This window comes from Marmota monax, unplaced genomic scaffold (genome assembly GCF_021218885.2).
Source record: "Marmota monax isolate L192 unplaced genomic scaffold, Marmota_monax_Labrador192_F-V1.1 WCK01_AAM20220418_F8-fsc00135, whole genome shotgun sequence".
Classification (NCBI taxonomy): Eukaryota; Metazoa; Chordata; class Mammalia; order Rodentia; family Sciuridae; genus Marmota; species Marmota monax.
In genome coordinates this window covers 4,103,323-4,125,327 of record NW_026694339.1, presented here as the reverse complement: position 1 = coordinate 4,125,327, position 22,005 = coordinate 4,103,323, and the positions used below count along the sequence as shown (strand labels likewise).

At 31.5% G+C, this 22,005-nt stretch overlaps 1 protein-coding gene and 1 pseudogene across 2 annotated transcripts in view; both read left to right on the top strand.

Moving 5' to 3' along the window:
* Positions 1–12,655, top strand: part of Mettl15 (methyltransferase 15, mitochondrial 12S rRNA N4-cytidine) — a 235,632-nt gene extending 222,977 nt beyond the window's left edge. For both annotated transcript variants that reach the window (XM_046467533.2, XM_046467532.2), the window contains exon 7: positions 9,698–12,655. In XM_046467533.2, the coding sequence (XP_046323489.1) occupies positions 9,698–10,140 (443 nt within the window). In that variant the 3' untranslated portion in view covers positions 10,141–12,655. The remainder of the gene's footprint in view (positions 1–9,697) is intronic.
* On the top strand, positions 5,915–6,010 carry LOC124109078 (U2 spliceosomal RNA; annotated as a pseudogene).
* Positions 12,656–22,005: the final 9,350 nt, after the last annotated feature.

Below are 22,005 nucleotides of genomic sequence, written 5' to 3'. Positions count from 1 at the left end.
TTTATTAGTTCTAAAAGTTTTCTGGTGGAATTTTTTGGATCCTCTAGGTATAGAATCATGTCTTGGGCAAATAGTGATAGTTTGATTTCTTCTTTCTTATTCGTATTCCTTCTTTTGCCTAATTGTTCTGGCTAGAGTTTCAAGGACTATGTTGAATAGAAGTGGTAAAAGAGGGCATCCCTCTCTTGTTCCAGTTTTTAGAGGGAATGTTTTCAATTTTTCTCTATTTAGAATGATGTTGGCCTTGGACTTAGCACAAATAGCTTTTACAGTATTGAGGTATGTTCCTACTATCCTAGTTTTTCTAGTGTTTTGAACATGAAAGGGTGTTGTATTTTTATCAAGTGCTTTTTCCACATCTATTGAGATTATTATATGATTCTTATCTTTAATTCTATTGATGTGATGAATTGTGTATATTGGTTCTATACGTTGAACCAACTTTGTATCCCTGGGATGAACCTCACTTGATCATGGTGCACTGTCTTTTTAATATGTTTTTGTATGTGATTGGCAAAATTTTATTGAGAATTTTTGCATGTATGTTCATCAGGAATATCAGCCTGAAGTTTTCTTTCCTTGATATGTCTTGGTCTGGTTCAAGTATCAGGATGATACTAGCCTTATAGAATGAATTTGGAAGGGTTCCCTCCTTTTCTATTTCATGGAATAATTTGAGAGTATTGGTTTTAGTTCTTCTTTAAAGATCTTGTAGAACTCGGCTGAGAATCCTCTGTTCCTGGGCTTTTCTTGGTTGGTAGTCTTTTAACGATGTCTTCTCAAAATTGAACTATTTAAATGGTGTATGTCTTCCTGATTCAGTTTGGGCAGATATCATGTTTCTCTAGAAATTTGTTAGTGTCATTAAGATTTTCTATTTTATTGGAGTATAAATTTTCAAAATAGTTTCTAATTATCTTCTGTATTTTAGTGGTGTCTATTGTGATATTTCCTTTCCATCATGAATGTTAATGATTTGAATTTTCTCTCTCCTTGTGATTAGAATGGATGAGGATTTATCAATTTTATTTATTTATTCAAATTTTGTTTTGTCAATTTTTTCAATTGTTTTTATTTCATTGATTTTAGCCCTAATTTTAATTATTTTCTGTCTTTGCTGCTTTTATGTTAATATGTTCTTTTTCTAGGGCTTTAAGATATAATGTCAAGTCATTTACTTATTTTTTTTATTCTTTTAATGAATGAGCTCAATGCAATGAACTTTCCTCTTAGCCCTGTCTTTATGGTGTCCCACAGATTTTGATATGTTGTATCACAGTTCTCATTAACCTCTAGGAATTTTTTTTTATCTTCTCCCTGATGTCTTCTGCTATCCATTTGTCATTCAATATCATACTATTTAGTCTCCAGTTATTGGAGTAGCTCCTATTTTTTATTTTATCATTGATTTCTAATTTCATTACATTATGATTTGATAGAATGCAGGGTAGTATCTCTATTTTTTTGTATTTACTAAGACTTGCTTTGTGGCATAATTTATGGTCTATTTTAGAGAAGGATCCATGTGCTACTGAGAAAAATGTGTATTCACTTGTTGAAGGATGAAATATTCTATATATGCCTATGAAGTCTAAATTATTGATTGTATTATTGAGTTCTAGAGTTTATTTTTTTAGTTCTTGTTTGGAATATCTATCCAGTGTGAGAGAGGTGAGAGAGGTGTGTTAAAATCACCTAGTATTATTATTTTGTGGCCTGTTTGATTCTTGAAATTGAGAACAGTTTGTTCTGCTCATGGGCACGGTCGGGGTCACTCTCCTCATGTGGCAGTTCAGGCATGAGGCCAGCGGACACTCTCCTCTTCTATAAGGTGGGCAGGGCTGAGGGTAGGCAGGTGCTCTCCTCTTCCACACAGCAGGTCATTGAAGATCTTAATGATTTTTTTGAGATATAAATTTCTAACTTTACAAATGCTGTTTATTCTGCAAAACCATATTAAAAATAAAGTTTACCTTCCATACTTGTTTTATTTCATATAATAGGGCCTTGCAAGTTATACATTTCCTAAAGATATTTGAAGATACTCCATTACATATACAATATTTGATTAATGATATGCCCAGTCATTACCAAGATATAATTATCTTTTATATTGAGATAATGAAAATTGCTAGCAAATTTTAGAGATCATTTACCCCATTAACATCATAATTTGGTACCCATAATCACATTTTGCATAGAGGACTAGGCTTATATGATGTTTTTTATAGTGCTGTTAGTAATGTTTTCTGTGACTAGAAATACTGTGCTTTTCATTTTGTCATTCATTGTAAATGAAACTCTTTGCACTAAGTCCTGGATTTCTTGTTCATTCATTCATTCTTTCTTTCTTTCAATTCCTTATTTATTCATTATCTTTTCAACATATTTAGAATATTTACCCCTAGTAGTTTTTAATCTTGACTGCATGTCAAAATTCTCTGTGATGCTTTATAAAAGTAGAGATTTCTGGATAATGAACCCTTGAAGCCTGATTTGGTAGGACTAGAGTGGGGCCACGCATTTTTATTTTAATCAAAAACATCTACAGGTGACTGTAATGGGCACTCCGTTAAGAATCATAGGCTTCTCTGTGAAGTACTAGGGATATAAGAGTGAGCATAAAGTACTTCTTGTATGCAGGGAGATCTGAACCAAATGAGTGAAACAGAGAAGTAAACTGGTAATTACAGTAAAGTGTGGTTAATGTTATATGGAGGGTAAGCATACCTCTTCCCACTTAGAACTAATATACATTGGTCCTATGTTAACTAAGTCCATTGATGGACTGTGAAGCATGAAAAGGAGATTTTTCTCTGTTCAACAAAACAAATGACCCAAATTGTGATTGAGACCATATCTGCCATCTTATCTACTCTATTTCTTAATCAAAGAAATTAGCTATACTAGATGCTGTGATTAAACTCAGGAAATGGAAAAGCAGAGAGGCCGGTTTCTATTTCTGATAAAAAGAGTAGGGGAGATTAGAAAGGGGTGAAGAAAAATTGTAAAATAGTGACCTCCTCAAGGGCAGGGCCCCTGTCTACCTCATTAGTATTTTTCTTCCTATGGCCTAATTCAGAGTGCAGCATGTGGGTAGGCATTGAATCTAGTGAAGTTTTTGCATCTTTTTTTTTCCCCTGGTGACTTGTTAGCAGGTATTTCTACCTAGTCTGTACATACCTAAGAAAACTCTGCCTTTTGCTCTCTGAACAGTTACTCTAAGAAGGAAACATATTTTTGCTTTTTTCAGAGGTACAGGACATTTACTTATCTTTTAGTTTAATAATTTGAAAAACCTTGCCTAAATATACTTCGATTTTTTTCTTCATATCTATCTGTATGTACCATTGCCAGTTGATGTGTTGTTCTTAAATGCCCATTGACATATGCTTATTTTACACTCTTTTAAAATTTCACTTTACACAATTTGCATTGTTAGCCTTTCTTCCTTTAAGTTACAGACACAAAGTATTAGTATCAAGGAAAATTAGTCCTGAAATTTAACCTTCCCAAAATAAAGGAGGCTATGTGTCTTTGATCCCCAGAAGAATAGCACAGTCTTCCACAGAACTCATTGCCCATAGCAGATCCATGTAACTCTCTCATCTCTAAAGATAAGACTTGAGGAGATTAATAGGACCACACCTAGAAATCTGTTTTAGTCAGCTTTTTAACTACTGTGACTAAAGACCTGACAACAGTTTTTTTAGAGGAATGAAAGTCTATTTTAGGGCTTGTGGATTTACAGGTCTCAGTCCATAGATGACTAACTCCATTCCTCAGAGCTCAAGTTAAGGCAGGACATTATGGCAGAAGAGTGTGGTAGAGGAAAGCAACCCAGGATGTGGTACCAGAAAGCAGAGAGAGACTAACCCCAGCTCACAAAATATATAACCCAAAGGCACTCTCCCAATGACCCATCTCTTCCAGCACTCCCTATCTGCCTATAGTCACCACTCAGTTAATCCCTGTCAACAGTTCAACACACTGATTAGTTAAGATTCTCATAACCCAATCCTTTCACCTCTAATCTTTATTGCATTGTTTCATACATGAGCTTTAGAAGGATACCTAATATCTTCAACATGACAATCAGACCAGTCCTTTCCAAGAAATCCACTGGACAAAATCCAAGTCAGAATTCCATAAATAATAATAAGAAATCCCCAGAAGGAAAGCTTCATGGATTAGGGTTATTCTATTACATTTAACACCTAAGGATAAATGAAAGCTCTTATGTTCATTCTCTGTGACATCATTAGATCTTACAAAGAAAATTTTCTCTAATTCAGTGATGCTAATTTGTCAGCAAGAGCCTCATTTATAATATGTGTATATCTAATGTGATTATGATTTTTATAAAAATTTTAAATTTTATGAAATAAAGTATTAATGAAATCTCATTTTCTGTACATATTTTGAAATAAAAACAGGTATCCTCAAATTAAAAGCATTAATCAAGAATCTCATAGTTGGGTCTGGGGCTGTAGCTCAGTTGTAGAGTGTGTACTTAATGTACATAAGGTCCTGGATTCCCAGTACTACACACAAAAAAATTTCACAGTTGTACAACTAGCCAACTGAATAAATTATAAACTATGTCTATTCTACTGCCATAGGACAGTGCTAGTTTAGCTGGTAAACAGAAATGACTAACATATTTTTGCAATGTCAAATAAACCAATGCTGTGTTCATAGTAGAATGTATAGGATAATTTCAAATATTATTTTGTTGTTTTTTATGAAACATTGCCTGTTTGATTAATTTTTAAAAATGTATTCAGTGACAATAGCATAGAAATATTTCTGCTTTTACCTTTTAATTTAGTTAACATGGAGCCAGGTATGCATGGAGCCAGCCAGGCATGGCTAATTCAACACTATGTTTAAAAACTACATCCTTAAATAAATATCTTTGAAATGGAAGTTCTGTGATAAAATTTCAAGAAAATTAAGTGATTGCTGTGTTGGGTCATGATTTTAATTTCTGAAAAATATTAATGCTAAGAAAAAATATTTTAAATCATTAAGACAAAAATGTCCTATGATACAGAAGTAAATATTCATGCTGTTTACTTCCTATTTTATGTGAAAATATGTGTATGTTAAAATGTATTTTATATTATGTTTCTCCTTTGTGAAAATTAGTCTTGGATTAGGCAAGGACTTTCAGAATTTAGCTTTCCTGAAGCTTCCTTTAAGTCCAGGCCCCAAAATAGGACCAGTTGCTTATTTGTTTGGATTCTTAGAATATTCTGAAACACATTTCTCTATGTCAAATTTAAAGAAGCTGTCCTTCCTCTTTGAAAAAAACCACACATTTATTTTTTAGTTGTAGGTGGACATAATATCTTTATTTTATGTGGTGCTGAGGATTGAACCCAGTGCCTCACACATGCCGGTCAAGCACTTTACCTCTGAGCCACAACCCCAGCCCCTGTCCTTCCTCTTAAGCTTTGACATTGACATCTTGTTTCTGAAAGACCTAGTTGTTGGAGTATAAATTCCCCAGTGTCTTAAATTTTCAACGCTTTGGCAAAGTAGTTTTGTAGAGGAAAGAATGAGCTCTTCACACTAATTGTTAACTTTAGACAGCCAGTTTCTCAACTCTGGTGCTTGTTAGATATTTCTCTTCTCTGTTCCAATTCCCAGAGAAAATCAGTTATGTGTACACTGCTGGATGTACAGATTACTGTAATGTGAACTAAGGTACAGGACTTGTTTAATTTTATCTTTTGTAAGACCATGTTAAAGATATTGAAATGCCAGAATTGCAGTTATCTTGTCATATTGTCATTTGTAGATAATCTGAAATAGAAACATTTCTCTATGGAATAATATTTTCCAAGGACCTACTTAAATCAAAGAAATATTCCTAAATAAATCAATTGAGCATTATATTGTAATTCATATTGCTTCTCGGCCTTTTGGCTAAGATCAAGTGTAGTAATTCATATATGCCAACATGTATATGTAATTCATATATGTGAGCTTAAGGAAAACATTAATTTACTTAAAATTAGCATTTTTGTTTATCTCATTTTTTAATTGGATAGGACATGTCTGTTTTTCTGTGCAGGTTGTAAAAAATGATGTAGACAATACCATACATGTAACATTATACAGTTTACTTTTCTATATTTTGGATATAAATCCCTTATATATGATTTACAAATTTTTTCCCATTCTATACATTGTCTTTTTATAAAGAATCTCTTACTGAATTCAAAGTCAGGAAGATTTATCCCTGTTTTCCTGTAAGGATTTTATAATTTTGTTCTTAAAATTAGGTTTTGATCCATTTTGAGCTGTTCTATAAACCAAACACCATTTGTGCAAAAGATTTTCTCTACTGTATGATCTTAGCACACCATAGATGGATGGATTTATTTTTTGACTCTCAATCATATTTCATTGACCTCTCTATTGTTTCTCCAGTACCACACTATCTTGTTTGCTGTTACTTTGTAGTAAGTTTTGAAATCTGTAAGTTCTCCTACTTTACTTTTTCCCCTAGATCATTTGGATTGTTCTGGGTCTCTTGTAATTCCATATAAATCAGCTTGTCATTTATACCCAAATTCAACTGGTATTCTGATAGGGAAAGCATTGAGTCTGAACAGTTAGGAGAGTATTGCCATTTTAACAATGTTAAGTTTTCCAATTCTTGAACAGAAAATGTTTTTGCATTTATTTAGGTCTTTTTAAGTTTCTTTCAAAAACATAACTTTTAGAGCATACATTTTGGACTTCTTTTGTTAACTTATTTCTAACCATTTCATTCTTTTTGATGCTTGTGAGTGGAATTGTTAATTTCATTTTCTTTGTTACTGGTATTATAGAAGCACAATGGATTTTTGCATGCTAATTTTCTATCCTGCTAATTTGCTGAATTCATTTATTAATTCTAATAGTTTGTGTCTATGAGTGAAATGTTATAGGAGTTTTTAACTTACAAGATGATGCCATCTCTGTTAAGATAATTTTACATTTTTCCAATCTGAACACTTTTTCCCCCTCTTTTTCCTGTCTAATTGATCTGACTAGAACTTTTAACACTGTTAAACAGAAGTGCTGGCAGCAGCATCCTATCTTGTTCCTCATCTTAAAGGAAAATCTCTTGATCATATGTAGATTTTATTGTGTTTGTATGGTTTTCTTCCATTCCTATTTTGTTGAGTATTTTTAATTATAATAATGTTGAACTTTATCAAATATATTTCTGTATCAATTGATATGATCTCTTTTTCCTTTATTCTACTAGTGTGATATATTATATTGATCAATTTTCATGTGTTGAAACATTGCATTCCAGGAATAAATCTCACTTGGTCATGGTATATAGTCAGTCCTTTTAATTGGCTGAATTCACTTTGTTAGTAATTTGTTGAGGGTTTTTATATACATATTTATAAGAGATATTGGTCTGTAATTTTCTTGTTATGTCTTTGGTTTTAGTACTGGCCTCATGGAATAATTTGGGAAGTGCTCCTTCCTCTTTAGTTTTTTGAAAGAGCTGATGAATATATTTTTTTTATGTTCAGTAGAATTCAATGATGAAGTTATGTGGGCCTGGGCTTTTCTCTGAGGGCAGACTTTTAATTATTTATTGATTCAGTCTCCTCCATTGTTATATGTCTGTTTCACCTAAGTTAGTATCATTCCAGGATATAGCCTTTACAGTCAATATGTATTTATATTTCAGTGTAGTTTTAATTTGCATTTCCATAATGTTGAACATTTTTCAGATGTTTGTGAAAAGGCATGTTACGTAGCTTTTTTGAAGTGCCTTTTTAAACATTTTCCCATTTTTAAAATAAGTTATTTGGCCTTCTTTTTAAGTTGTGAGATTTTTTTATATATTATGGATCAGAGAATTTTGTCAATAGTTTATAGCTTTAGTATCTATCAATTCTGACCAGTTTATATATGTAGTTTATAGCTTTATTATCTATCAATTCTGATCAGTTTTAAAGTAATTTTATATATAAAGCATGAGATAAGGGTTGAGGTTTATTTTTTTGTATACTCATTTTTGTTGAAAAGACTGTTCTTTCTCATTGAAACAACTTGATCACTTGGTCAAAAAACAAACGTCTGTAAATGTGGCTCTATTCCTGATATGTCTGCTTTTAAGACATGCATATGTTTTTTATTTGTGTCTTCCTACTATATTGACCTTGTTCTCAATAGGCAATGTTTCTTTTTTTGCTCTTAGTAATTCTTCTCTTTAAAAAAAGCTTATTCTTTTCAATATTAATATAGTTTGTCCATATTTTTAACTTTACTTTCTATATGTTATAAATTTGCCCAGCTTTTTATTTACTTGTTACAAATTATTAATATTTTTATCTTTAAAATCCCTTGCCTGTAAAGAAAATATAGTTTGGTCTTGCTGTTTTTCCAATTAAACAATCTCTCCACAATTTTTTATGAATAATGAGATATTTATTAGGGAAGGTAGATTAAAGGGTATATATTAATTAAAAATTAGAGGGAAAAACACCAATTAGAAACATTAACAATTTACAAATAATATTAATCAAAGGGAAAGGGAATCACATTTTACTTTGTCTCCACAATTTTATTGGAGTTTTAGTTCATTTTTGTTTAATGTAATTATTGATATATTTTGTCTCTATTTCTTTTTTCTGTTCTTTTCTGTTTTTTATTATAAACAATTTTGTAGTATTATTCTCTATTAGCTTTGTTTGTTTTATTTCAATGCATTTTTTTGTTATTTGATTCATAGTAGAACCATAGTATGCAATTTTTACTTCCAATAAAATATAGGAAACTTGTAATAGTATACTTTCATTTACCCACTCTCTCTCTCTGTGCTATTGTTATATAGTATATGTTTATATGCATAGTATAAACCGAAGAGTAAAATGTTATAAACTAGCTTAAAGAGTCTTATGCCTTTTAGGAAATCAAGAGAAGAATACATATGCACTTGCATATATTACCTATTTTTTATTCCTTTCTAATAGCCTAGATAGTGCATGACATCTTATATTTCAGCCTGAAGAATTTTCTTTAGCATTTTGTGAATACAAAGTAGTTAGCAAGGAATTGTTTCACTTTGTGTTTACTTAAAAATGTCCTCTCAGTCTTTATTTTTGAAGAAAAAATTTAGTGGACATAACTTCTTAGAAAATATTTTTTATTCTCAACACTTTGAATAGTATTCCACTTTGAATATTATTCCAGTATTATATCTCCACTATGCTATTATTCACAATTTTGTTCTTTATTTAATGTGTTGTTTTCTTTGCTTTTCTCATGAATTTTTTTTGTTGTTTACTTGTGGTGGTTTGATTATGATATACCTAGGTGCAATCTTCTTTGTTTATTTTATTTGTGGTTCCTTGAGTTTCTTATAGCTGTGATTTAACATTTTTCAGCAAAGTTGGAAAGTTATGGATTTTTATCTACACATTCTCTTTTTCTGTTTCTTGTTTGATTCTAGTTCTCCTTATGAATCATGAAAGACATTTGTGATACATAGTTTTAAACTTTGGAAGAATGTTTGGAAATAAGGGAGGGAAGGGAAGTATGAATGAAATTCCACAATCTCTAAGAAAATTTAGTTCCTTAAATATGCATACACTATACACAATTCAGTACATTTATAGTGGAAATATTAATGTTACATGTCCTCTTTTTCTGTTTTTACAAAATCTATGCCTAGGTGCATTTCCTCCCTCTGCTATTTATGCACGAAAAGACTTGCTACAAAGATCTACCCATATTGCTACCAAGACTTTCCAAGCTCTTCGAATATTCGTGAATAATGAGCTCAACGAACTCCACATGGGACTGAAGACAGCTCAGAAGTTTCTGAAACCTGGTGGTCGTCTTGTTGCCCTTTCCTTCCATTCATTAGAGGATCGCATTGTCAAAAGGTTTTTGCTTGGGATAAGCATGACAGAAAAGTTTAACTTAAGTGTTAGACAGAAGGTAATACAAACATCCCAATTGAGTTCATATCATGCAAATAAGGAAGGAAGCTCTGTAAGACCTCCTTTAATGTGGGAATTGATACATAAGAAAGTGCTTACTCCAGAAGATTGGGATGTACAAAATAACCCCAGAGGTCGCTCAGCCAAGCTTAGAGCAGCTATGAAATTATGAGATCTGATGTTCAATTTTTCCCTCAGTTTCTTTAATTTATTTGTCTATGTGATGAATAGGTTAATACCTCCAGCTTAAAGCATAGGACAGCCTTGAAATTGATAGTATTTAGAATTATTTTCTTCTCAAAAGAAACTGTAGGAAGTTTTAACATAACATACAAAGCTTAACTCAGAGCAGCAGCATCTTGGGGCTGGAAAAAAATGTGTTTATCTTGCATTATATTTGACTTCTGAAATTCAATTCTTTCTCTGAGCAGGAAATTTTTTAAAAAAATATTATGTTTATCTAAATATGTAAACTCCAACATAATATCTAAATTCTGAATTTAGATATTAAAATTTATAACAGATTTTTCTGTGGCTCAAATAATTAATGATAATATGGAATGAATTTTAACTTCCATATTGGTAAATAATTAATTACTGTAGCTTTCTAAAAGTAGCCTTTTTATAAGTTTTAATTTTCAAATATTATTTTAAAATGGCATTATACTTATGGATTTCACTATTGAAATTTATAGTTCATTGCTTTAAAAGGATTTTTTCAGAGTGATATGCGCTAATTTTCATAAATTCCAAAATAAAAGTGTAGAATTTCCCTAACTGCCATGAGAGAAGTGTTTCACAGAATTTATATTTAATATCAATTATATCTATTTTAATAACTCAGAATTACTATTAGTAAATAATACAAACTTGTTTGAATTCTGCATTTTTATTGAACTATTAAAAAGAATTCAGTAGAGCTATTTGAAATAAGAAACTGTCTGATTTATTCAGTATATTAAAATTAATGCTCCCTTAATGTTTCTACCTAGACATAGAAACTATAATAAGGATAAAAAGTTGTTTCAGGAAAATTGCACTTGGTGGAGTATTCTATAACAAATTGATGAGATTGATTCATAATTCACATGTCATTTTTTATTAGTAAGTATGCACTTCTAATTTATTCAGTTATTCAGCAAGTACTGAACTTGACATTAGAGAAACAAAGGTAAGTACAATACCTATGATCCATAGTACCTGTCTGTGAAGCTTGTTGTCTAGTGGACAAGAATGATGTTAGTTAAATAATCACAAAAGTCAATATGAAATGGACACAGTGATAAATGCTACACAGAAGCATACGGTGTAATTTAAAAGTATCTGGTAGAGATTCGACCTGTTGGAGGAAACCAGGTCTGAGAACGTGATTGTGACCTGAAAGATGAACAGGAGATAATTAATCAAAGGGTATATGGAGTGGGGTGGGAGGATGGTGTTTAAAGGTACATATAAATGAGTATTCTCTTAAGTAATTCTTGAAATCATTAATTTTCTCAGTAAACTATTTCTTCAAATACAGAAAACATTCATACTTTCCAGTATGATTACAAATACTTAATAGAAAAATCCAAGTGAATGAAATATCAACATGACTATATTTACCTCAGACTCATTTTATTTACCTATGTAATATTTAACTTTACTCCCCAAACTTGTTCACTGCTTTTATTTTATAGGCTTTATTTAAATCTAAACAATCCTGCAATGAAATCAGGATTAGAAAAATATCTGGGGAATGTGCTCAAAATATAAACAAGAGAATGCACTTAGGTTAATCCCCTGAATCCTACCTGAAGAATTTTATGTTTCTCTTCATGTGTAAAATATATTTGTGGATGAAAAAGATTTACAATAGTAAATTCCCATATGAGTATCTGATTAGAAAATAAAAGACCACACTCTTATATTAAAAATTGATTCACCTATTTCATTAATCATTTTTACATCCTGTATAATATGGAGAATTTTTTCATTGATGTCAAGTTAAAACTGATTGCACTGGATTGGATAGTGTTGTCCTAATATTCATCTGCTTCCTTATTTGGAAATACCATCATTTCAGATATGAGTAGTTAAGATGATGTCATACTGGAGCAGGGATGGCCTTTAATCCAATGTGACTTATGTCCTTATAAGAAGATCAGAGATACAAGTGAATACGACCTGAAGGTGGAAGCAGAAATTGGAGTGATAAGTCTATAAGCTAAGGTATACTCAGTATTGTTGGCAACCACTAGAAGATAAGACAAAAGCAAGAAACAAATTCTCCCTCTGAATCTCCAGCAAGAACCTACCCTGCAGACATCTTGGTTTGGGGGCTTCTAGCCTCTAAAACAGTTAAAAAATACATTTCTATTGTTTTAAGCTACCCAGTTTCTGGTAATATGTTACAGCAAAACCTAGGAAACTAATACTCTGACAGATCAAAATCTTGAGTAATATGATGAGAAAAATACTTCTTCAATACACACCAAATTGGTTTCAAAATGTTTTAGTGCAAAATATATTAAATGTTTTGTTATTAGGCTTTGTTGTAAAATGCATAATAAAATATGTGAATGAGTTTTAAATGGTTAATTATGGAGGATGGCTTTGGGAAATTCAAACAATACACAGAGAAAATAAAAATTGATTATTAGGATGAATATGCAACACTTTTCTAATAAAATATTTCTGAATCTCTATATTGACTACTTTGTATGAATCATTTTAACTTAGCATTGATATCATGTAGTGTATCCCTTATTTTTTGTTCATCATTTAAAAAATGAAATTTAATAGCTAATTTTAGTTTATATCTCTACTTATTCACTTTGTTTTAAAATTTGTATATTAGTGACATTCTCTCCAAAGTCTCTAGGATTTTTTTGAAAGGTATTAATCATATCTGTATGTCTTATCTGATATTTCATGTAATATATGTATAGTTTTGCTTACATTCATTTGTATTGAAGTATTTCTTATAACTACTAGTGTATAAGAGAATACCAGTATGCCATTGTTTTTGAAATTAATCTCTTAAAATTCACTTTCAAATATTTGAAAATCATAACTTCTTTAATCTTTATAGAATATTTTATATTCTATATATATATTTTAAATTTCATTATATAGTATTTCTATAGTTTAAAAAAATCCTAATTTTTATTTTTATTTATTTATTCATTTATTTAGATAGAGATTGACCTGGGGTGTATAACCACTGAGCCACATTCCAAGCCCTTTTTTAAATTTTGAGTCAGGGTCTTGCTCAGTTGCTTAGAGCCTCACTTAGTTGCTGAAGCTGCCCTTGAACTTTCGATCCTTCTGCCCTAGCCTCCCAACAGGCATGCGCCACTACACCTGGCTAATTACAGGCATGCGCCACTACACCTGGCTAATTCTTGTTTTTAAATTAGAAGTGTTTATGATTCCATTTTTCAGACTTTAAAAGACAATTTTAATTTTATTTGAGATCTTTCATCCAAAAAGTATGAGACAATTCTTAATGGAATGTAATTCTTAACCATACACACATGCACATACATTCTCACACACACACATTTATATTCATTCAGTAAGCATATAGGAAAGAATAACTGTTTAAGGAGAATTTTTTAAAAATATACCTCTTGCCTAGTCCTCCCATGCTCCCCCTCCCTACCCCACTATGAATCAGCCTCCTTATATCAGAGAAAACATTCGGCATTTGGTTTTTTGGAATTGGTAACTTCACTTAGCATTATCTTCTCTAACTGAATAGATGAACTCTAGATAGGGCAAAGGGGTGGGAAGAGAAGGGGCACTTGGGTTTAGAAATGATGGTGGAATGTGATGGACATTATTATCCAAAGTACATGTATGAAAACACGAATTAGTGTGAATGTACTATGTATACAACCAGAAATATGGAAAATTATGCTCTATATGTAATGCATAAAGAATTGTAATGCATCCCTCTGTCATATATAAATTTAAAAAATTAATTTTTAAAAAGGCAGCAACCTGAGGAAGCACTGATATTGAAATTTCAAATTTAACAAGGATTTTAAGCCTGATAACAATTTTTCCATTTTCTCTCAAGAGCTTCACTAGATTTTTAAATAGCATTCTTTTCAAAATTCAAGCAGCACTGTATGATGTCAAAATACAGTGTGAAAAAGAGAAAATATGGAAAAAGGTTATGACCAATTTGGCTATTACTTTATTTGGTAGAATATCTATGTTGAGGTATTTGTGATGCTTGCAAACAATAGCCTGAATCTTTTTGCATATTGTTTGGAAACAAAAATTATAAAAGTTGAGTTTGATGCATAAATGTTAAGAATTCTAAACATGAGGTCATGAAACCAGTTTTGTCAATTTTGATGCTATAAAATATAGTTAAACTACTTCTGCATTTTAATAAACATTCAGAACAAAAACTCAAAAGAAATTTAAAAGTTTAAAAAAATAAAAATATACCTCTCTCTTCTTTTTATATTCCTTCTCCTCCTTACCTTTCTGTATTCACATTACCTGTGAGTTTCTTGTGCCAATTGAGATGATATTAGTTTATATTTCAACTTTACTTTGGAAAAAGAAATATTAGTAAAATTGGCATATTCTCTGGCAAACTAAGCCCCCCCTACATGTTATAATCTTTGTAATGGATAAAAATTCACTAAGAATTGCTTCTGGTTAAAATTCTGTAAATTTTGGCCTGCCATGGTGGTGCATGCCTATAATCCAAGCAGCTTGGGAGGCAAAAGGACAGCAAGTTCAAAGCCAGTATCAGCAATTTAGTGAGGCCCTAAGCATCTCAGCAAGACCTGTTTCTAAATAAAATATAAAAAATGCGAGGAATGTGGCTCAGTGGTTGAGTGCCCCTGGGTTCAGTCCTCGGTACAAGAGAGAAAAGAAAAATTCTGAATTTCCTTTAATGTAGCTATTTTTCTATTCAGTTTTTATAGTTGCTACAACTTTCTAATAGATATTTTTGTGTAGCAGCATTCTATTAGAAAGGGATAAGCATTAAAATATAAAGGAAATTTTGTGCAAAGCTTGAAAAATATAAATTTAATGACAGAAAATCTGATATATTTTTCTCAGAACCACATACCATATGTTTGATGTCGAATGGAGCATGGTTTATAAAAATCAGCACCATATTCTAAAAAGGCTGGGTTGTATAACAAGCATAACTATTTTTATATTATTTTCTCAAATTTCATCTGCTAATAGCTACTATTTCCAGCTAATGTTTGGTAACATACAGGATGATCTGCAGGAATGCTAACAGAACATTTAAGTATAAATTATTTTTTAAAAGTATAGTTGCAGCATTCATTTTCAAAAACATTAAAAATTCAATAGAATTAATTCTGCAAGATACAGTGGTCATAGCTTATGATACCTATCATAAAATTCATCACACTTTTTGGCTACCTCACTTTCTTCTCTAACTATACACCCAGATTATTAGATTAAATAAATAAATAATATAATATAATATAATGCTCTGATATGCAAAGTAGTAGATTGCCTCTTTGGTAACACTGCATCTCCTTAAGCAATGTTTTACCTTAATATCTGAACTGTTGTTTACCATTAGCAGTTGTCCTGTTATATCATTGCTCAAATAGTTGTATACAAAGCTGCAATCAAACAAGAGGACATGAGTTATTTCAATAATTGTTTCTATTCCTTACATTCCATCTTATGCTTTGATCAGTAATACTTTTCTGCCTTACATAGGTAAGTTGTGTTGCCAGACAATCAAATAATATCAGTCCTAACTCTTTCACAAGGAAAAAATAATCCAACTTACAGGTGCTAAATTCAGGAGCATTGTAAATAACACTATTGGCTATTGAGTCAGAAAAACATGAGTTTTAATTCTAACTCAGCATGCATTTTTAGCAAAATATATGAATTTGAGCATGCTATTTATCTTGAACTATCATTTATTTATTTATTTCATTTATTGAAAACAAGGAAAGTATTGGTCCTTTTTAGTGAAGTTACTATGAATTAAATATAAAATAATAAATATGCATGAAGTGAAAATTATAAGGATAAAAATGGCATGTAAAATATTTAGCACTATTCTAGACACATATTAATTACTCAGTGATGCTATTATTTTGCTGAACACTGTGATTAAGGATGCGTATTCTTCATTTTGGTAGTTTTAAGTTCATCTAATAGTAACTGATTTATAGTTAGTTTTATTATTTGGAATTTTACTCCTAATATTTATTTACTGCCCTCATTGTTTGTTGTACCTTGACAGGGTATATAAAACACAAGTCATTGCTCTTGTGGAATTTCTATGTATAAGAAAACAAGATGATATCTTTTTTAAAAAATTTAAGTTATTTGACATTCATTTAGGTTGGAGAAACTATTTATCTTTCTATGATGCTTTATCAGTAAGTAGCAAGTCTATATAGTTGTTATAGTACAATTCTCCAACAAAATACATTTTTACAAGAGAAAGGAAATAATTTTCAAAATATTAGAGACAAGATGATTATAGAAGTATGAAAAATCTACTTCTCTAAAACCAATGATAATAGGCTTAAGGACTAAAATGTACATGTTACAAGTCTTAAAGGGAAAACAACTGGTGAAAGGTGAAGAAACTAAGGATACTTCAAGTGAGCTGATAATCTTCCCTTTAAAGACTATAGGAATAGATATTATCAGAACTGGATCCTTATAATTTCACCCCTCACTTTCATCTCAGCATTTATAAATCTCTTCCTTGGTCCCTAATTTATATTCCTGTTTCAGAAGAAAGTTTATGTCCTTGCTTTTTCTCCCCACCCTATCTTCTCCAGGACAGTTTGATCCATTTTGTTTGCCTCTCTATTCTTCAATCCTTTCTCTGCTGGTGTTTTTCCTTCACCTACAAACATACTTAAAAGGGCTCTATTCTAAATACAAACAATAGCAACTAAATATCTACTTGACTGGTTTGCTTACCAAAATATCAACCATTTTCTGTTTTCTTGCATATTTGATTTCTTCAGAGAGCCTACACTACTTCATCATCTATGTTTAGTTTATTCAATTCTTATGTATTCTCTATAGAACCTGTTCTCTTAAGAATCAGTGTTGGCCTCTTGTTCCAGACTCAAAAGACTAATCACCATCGTGAGCTACTTGTTCTCTATAGTATTTGAGAGTGTTCATCTATTTCCCCATAAAAATTTTATTTCCATTTCATTCTCCAAAATCATTCCTTTTGGGGGTCTTTCTCCCTAACACTGTCATATGTTCACTGGCTTCTCTTCCTCTTTCTGTTCCATCAAGGCAGACTGTAGTGAATTGTTTAAAGAGTGTTAAGTAGTTCTAGGATGTTTTTCAGTGGAAGTAATATTGTAAAATCACTTCATGGTCATCATGGAGTTGGATGAGAGATGAGTTTCTTATCAAGATAACAGAGTGGGACTGGGGTTGCAGTTCAGTGTCAGCGTGTTTGCCTACCACCTGTGAGGCACTGGGTTTGATGTTTAGCATCACATAAAATAAAGTAAAGGCATTCTGTCCATCTATAACTACTAAAACAAATTTTTAAAAAAGATAACAGAGTGGAACAGAGATTGGAGTTTCCTGGAATAGGAAAACATCATTATTTTGTAGATATTAAAATAAGAAAAAGGAGTTCAAGTTGACATCAAATTAAATATTTTTATTGGTATGTCAGCTTTAGTAATGACATATAATTTGGATCAACTATCCCACAAAGAACAGCATGTACAAAACATTTTTATTTGAAATCTAAGTGCAAGGATCAGAGATATAATAAAGACTGAAAAATATCCAAAAGGGGGGGTGGGAAACCTCAAAGAGATTAACCCAGCATTTACAGCTACAATTGTGAGTCCCAGAGAAGGTAGATGAAAAACTAAGAGGAATTTTTGACAGTTGTTTTGGGGGAGCATCAGAACTTGAAGCTAACTGGACTTTGAAGGAACTAAGCTTAGTTTCTAATCATATTAGTCCTTGAAACTGGATTAAATTGATTACATATACTACAGTTCTTAATTGCCTTTCAAAAAGCTATTTTAAGTCTTTGAGAAAAAAATAATAGTTTTGAAATTGTTTCTATAATCATTTATATTTGGTATTCATAACTTAGTCATGAAGAGATAAGACATGCTTTTTTTAAAAAAAAAAAAAAAGGAGAACACAGATAATTAAAAAAAAATGAGTGATTCAGACATGTAGTTCTAAATATGTTTAAGGAAATAAAAAGAAGCTGAAAACTATAAAAGAATAAGATAAAAATTCTTAAACTTAAAAGTATAGTTCTCAAACTTAAGAACTAAATAGATGAGTTTACAAGTAGTTCAGACAGCTAAACTGGGAGATATTCCAGAAGGAAATATCTAGAATGAAGCACAGAGTGACAAAAAAGACAGAAAATACACACCACAGACTATAATAGACATATGAATTACAAAAAGAAATCTAATTCAAGTGTTACTGAAAATTTTAAAGTAGAAAAAACGCCCCCCCCAAAAGTGCAATAGAGCCATATTTGAAGAGAAAATGTCTGAGAATTTTATAAAAATAATGAAAGACATCAAGCTACAGATCCAATAAGCCCTGAATCATCCTAGCAAAACCTGCTAGAAATCAAAGTCAACACCACCACCACCACCACCCTCCAAAAAAAAGAAAAAGAAAATGCCCTTTGAGTTGAAGGGTAACAGATACTTTTGAGGAATAGAGTTAACATGAGCCATTAGGGGAACTATTTGATGATGAAATCCAGCAGCCTAAAATATAAAATAATAATAAGAAGAAGACATGTTTTTAAAATATGCTGTGATAACCTGGGAATCTGTGCAAATGTGGAACTAAGTAAATAACTTTGGAGTTTGTGGTTAAAGTACAATACAAATATATGTCTCAAAATTGTAAAATTATCAAAACAAACTAAAACTATGAAACTGAGGGGTCAGGAGATAGGGAAGTATGGTTACTAATTTCTATATTTTTAGAAAGCAAGGAGTTCACTGTCAAAATGTGAAACATGTAATCTTAAAATGGTTCCAAACTTTTTTATACATTCATAATTTTGTAGTAAAAACAATTTAGGTTCAGCAGCTCTATACTCTTCAGTTTCTTTTCAATTCAAGTATAATTAATGTTATATTCAAAAATAAGCTAAAGAGTCTACTGTGCTCTTTTTATAATTTTGTTTTGCTATGTATTCTTCTATCCTTAGTGATGTATAAAAGATATTCTGTTAATGTTGTTTAATTCTAGGTGTAGGGATGTGGAGTATGTAGTCATTCTTGTTTGAAAATGCTTTCCTGTGTCAAGTAATGTTTATAATGAGTGTGTATCTGTTTTTACAAAAACAGTTTGATTATTATTAATATTATTTTTAAGAGTATCAGTTTTGGAACCAGGCCTGGTTTTGAAATAAGACCTGTGTTTAAATCTGACACTGAATAGTCTTAGAAACTTTACTTAATCTGTGAGCCTCAGTTTACTTATCTGAATAATAAGGATTTTGACACCTGTTTCATCAGGTGGTTGTAAAAAACATAAATATGTATATAAATCATGTAATCAAGTCATATAGAAAGTAATAAGTATACTTATTTTTTTATTTAGTCCCATCTGTTTCACTAGTTTATCACATCAGCTGAAACAACACACCTCTCTGATTACATATAAAATGATGAATTTGTATCTGGACATCCCATCATGATACCATCTATTTTTCTGCAGCTGACTCCCATCTGCATGGTACCTTTACAATCTGTCATCTTATTCCATGACCACCCACCACCTCCCAAATCTCTTGCTCCATTCTTGTCACAGTTATTTAGTTCAGGAGTAGACCCTGAAGCAATCTATGCTATCTGGCTCTAGGTAACTGACCCAATCTAGGCCTCTTCTAATTTTTAAAAAATTCAGTGTGAACAAAAGGTCTCTGATGTCCACTGCAATGTCTGAAATATGTAAATTTAAGAATTCTTAGGCTCACCTTCTTATTATGAAAGGAAGAGTGACTCTAAATTGCATAAAGAAAATAAGAAGTCAGGAATTAGAGAGGTCCTCCTAGGGGCAGTCACTATTCTGATCCCAGTTATTCCAGAGGCCCAGCTGTATCCATGATTTTGGTATGATTTGCTTGTGCAACTCATTCTTGGTTTCCATAAGCTATTAAATTCCTTCTCTCTCCCTTCTTTGTTTTTATTTATTTATTTAAGTTCAGATTGGGTTTTTATTATTTATAATCACACTAAAAACAGATTAGATAATGTTTAAAAGCTTCTTTCATCTGAATATTAAAAATTCTTTAAGGTATATTCTTTGACTTTACTTAACTGATTTACCTAAATGGGATTTTTCACAATCTTAATAAACTTTTGTGAAATTTATAATTCACTTCCTAACTTCTAAGCAATAAAATGTGCTCCTCAGATTTATTTAGGTGCATATGACATCTTTGTCACTAGTCTTTCTAACCACATTTAATGATGTACATCTGAGACTATCCAACTCACAGAACTTTCACTTAAATGATGGTTGTTATGGTTTAGATACTAGGTGTTTCATAAAAGCTCATGTGTGAGACAATGCAAGAAAGTTTAGAGATAAAAATGATTGGGTTATAAGAATCTTGAATTAATCAGTACATTGATCTGCTGATAGATATTAACTGGATGGTAACTGTAGGCAGTTAGGGCATGGCTGGAGGTAGTGGTCATCAAAGGCATGCCTTCAGAGTTTATATTTTGTCCATGGCAAAGGGAGCACACACGCTTGAGCGCAAGCACTCCCCACCCCCTTTCCTGGTTCTCAGCTCTGCTTTCTTCTGCCATACACTTCTGCCTTGTTCTGACTCACCCCAGGCCCTGAGGAATGAAGTCAACCATCTAGGGACAGAGAGCTCTGAAACTGTGAAAATGCTGTCTAAAACAATGGTTAACAGCTTACATTCCTGCACAGTGCTGATTTGGTAAGAAAGAGAAAGTGTCTTCTTTTTAGATTTACGTATATTATTATTTTGCTCTTCTCTTTTGAATGGTATCATACCTGCTTCTTATTCTGTAAAATGATTGTTTTCACACAGAAACACCCCTCTGATAATGAAGAAAATCATATTTTTATGAGCCAGCCAGATGGTTTTCCCGTTTCCTTTTACACACACACACACACACACACACACACAGAGGGTTTTTTTTTTTTTTTAATGGGATGGGGAGTGGTTGGTAAGAAGAAAAACAAAAAACTTACAGTGAATGTTGAACCTATCTAGTTATTCTAGAATCTCTCATTGTTTCTTTGAAGAAATTCAACATTTGCCTTACAACCAGAGAATAAACATCAGCTGCTTGGGAAAGCTATTGAATTTCAAAATCCCTTTGAAATGTCACATTAACCTGTTTAACTTTCAGTCAGTTCTTTAAAGTATCTAACATTTCCTGATGACTCCCAGATCTATGACTGCTTATATTTCTCTAACATAAAAGTTTGTTTCCTTCATTCAGGCTCTGTGGTGAATGAATCAGCACTGTTTGGAGACATGTGTCACAGCTGCAGCCTGTATATAGTCTTTCTGCAGGTTAGTTCAACTTAGGAACATCAAACAGGGTCAAGTGCTAAATCAGGTCGATTTGTCTAAAACTCTACAGTTCTAGCCTTATATTTAGCCCTTCATTAACTGTTAATCTTTAAGGCTATATATTTTCATAGATTATCTTTCATTTTTAGATGTGTAGAGATCAGGCAACAACTATTAATTTATTATTTTTCTGAACATGTATTCAGTGTATATTTGCTAGGCATAGAGAGTAAAAAACGTTGTGAGTGTGTTTTTAAGTGTTTTCCTTGTTCTTGAATAACCATGTTGTAATATAGAGTGAAAAAAATACATAGATTTTTGAAGAGTTGGACCATAACAGGGTAAATTCTATAATAGAGGTTAAACTACAATGGGGGACCAAAGGAATAAAGAAGTGAAGTTTTCCTTCTAGCAGAAGTGAATTTACAACTTTATTTTTAGGTAAGAGCTAAATAATTTTGTAGTGACTCATCAATA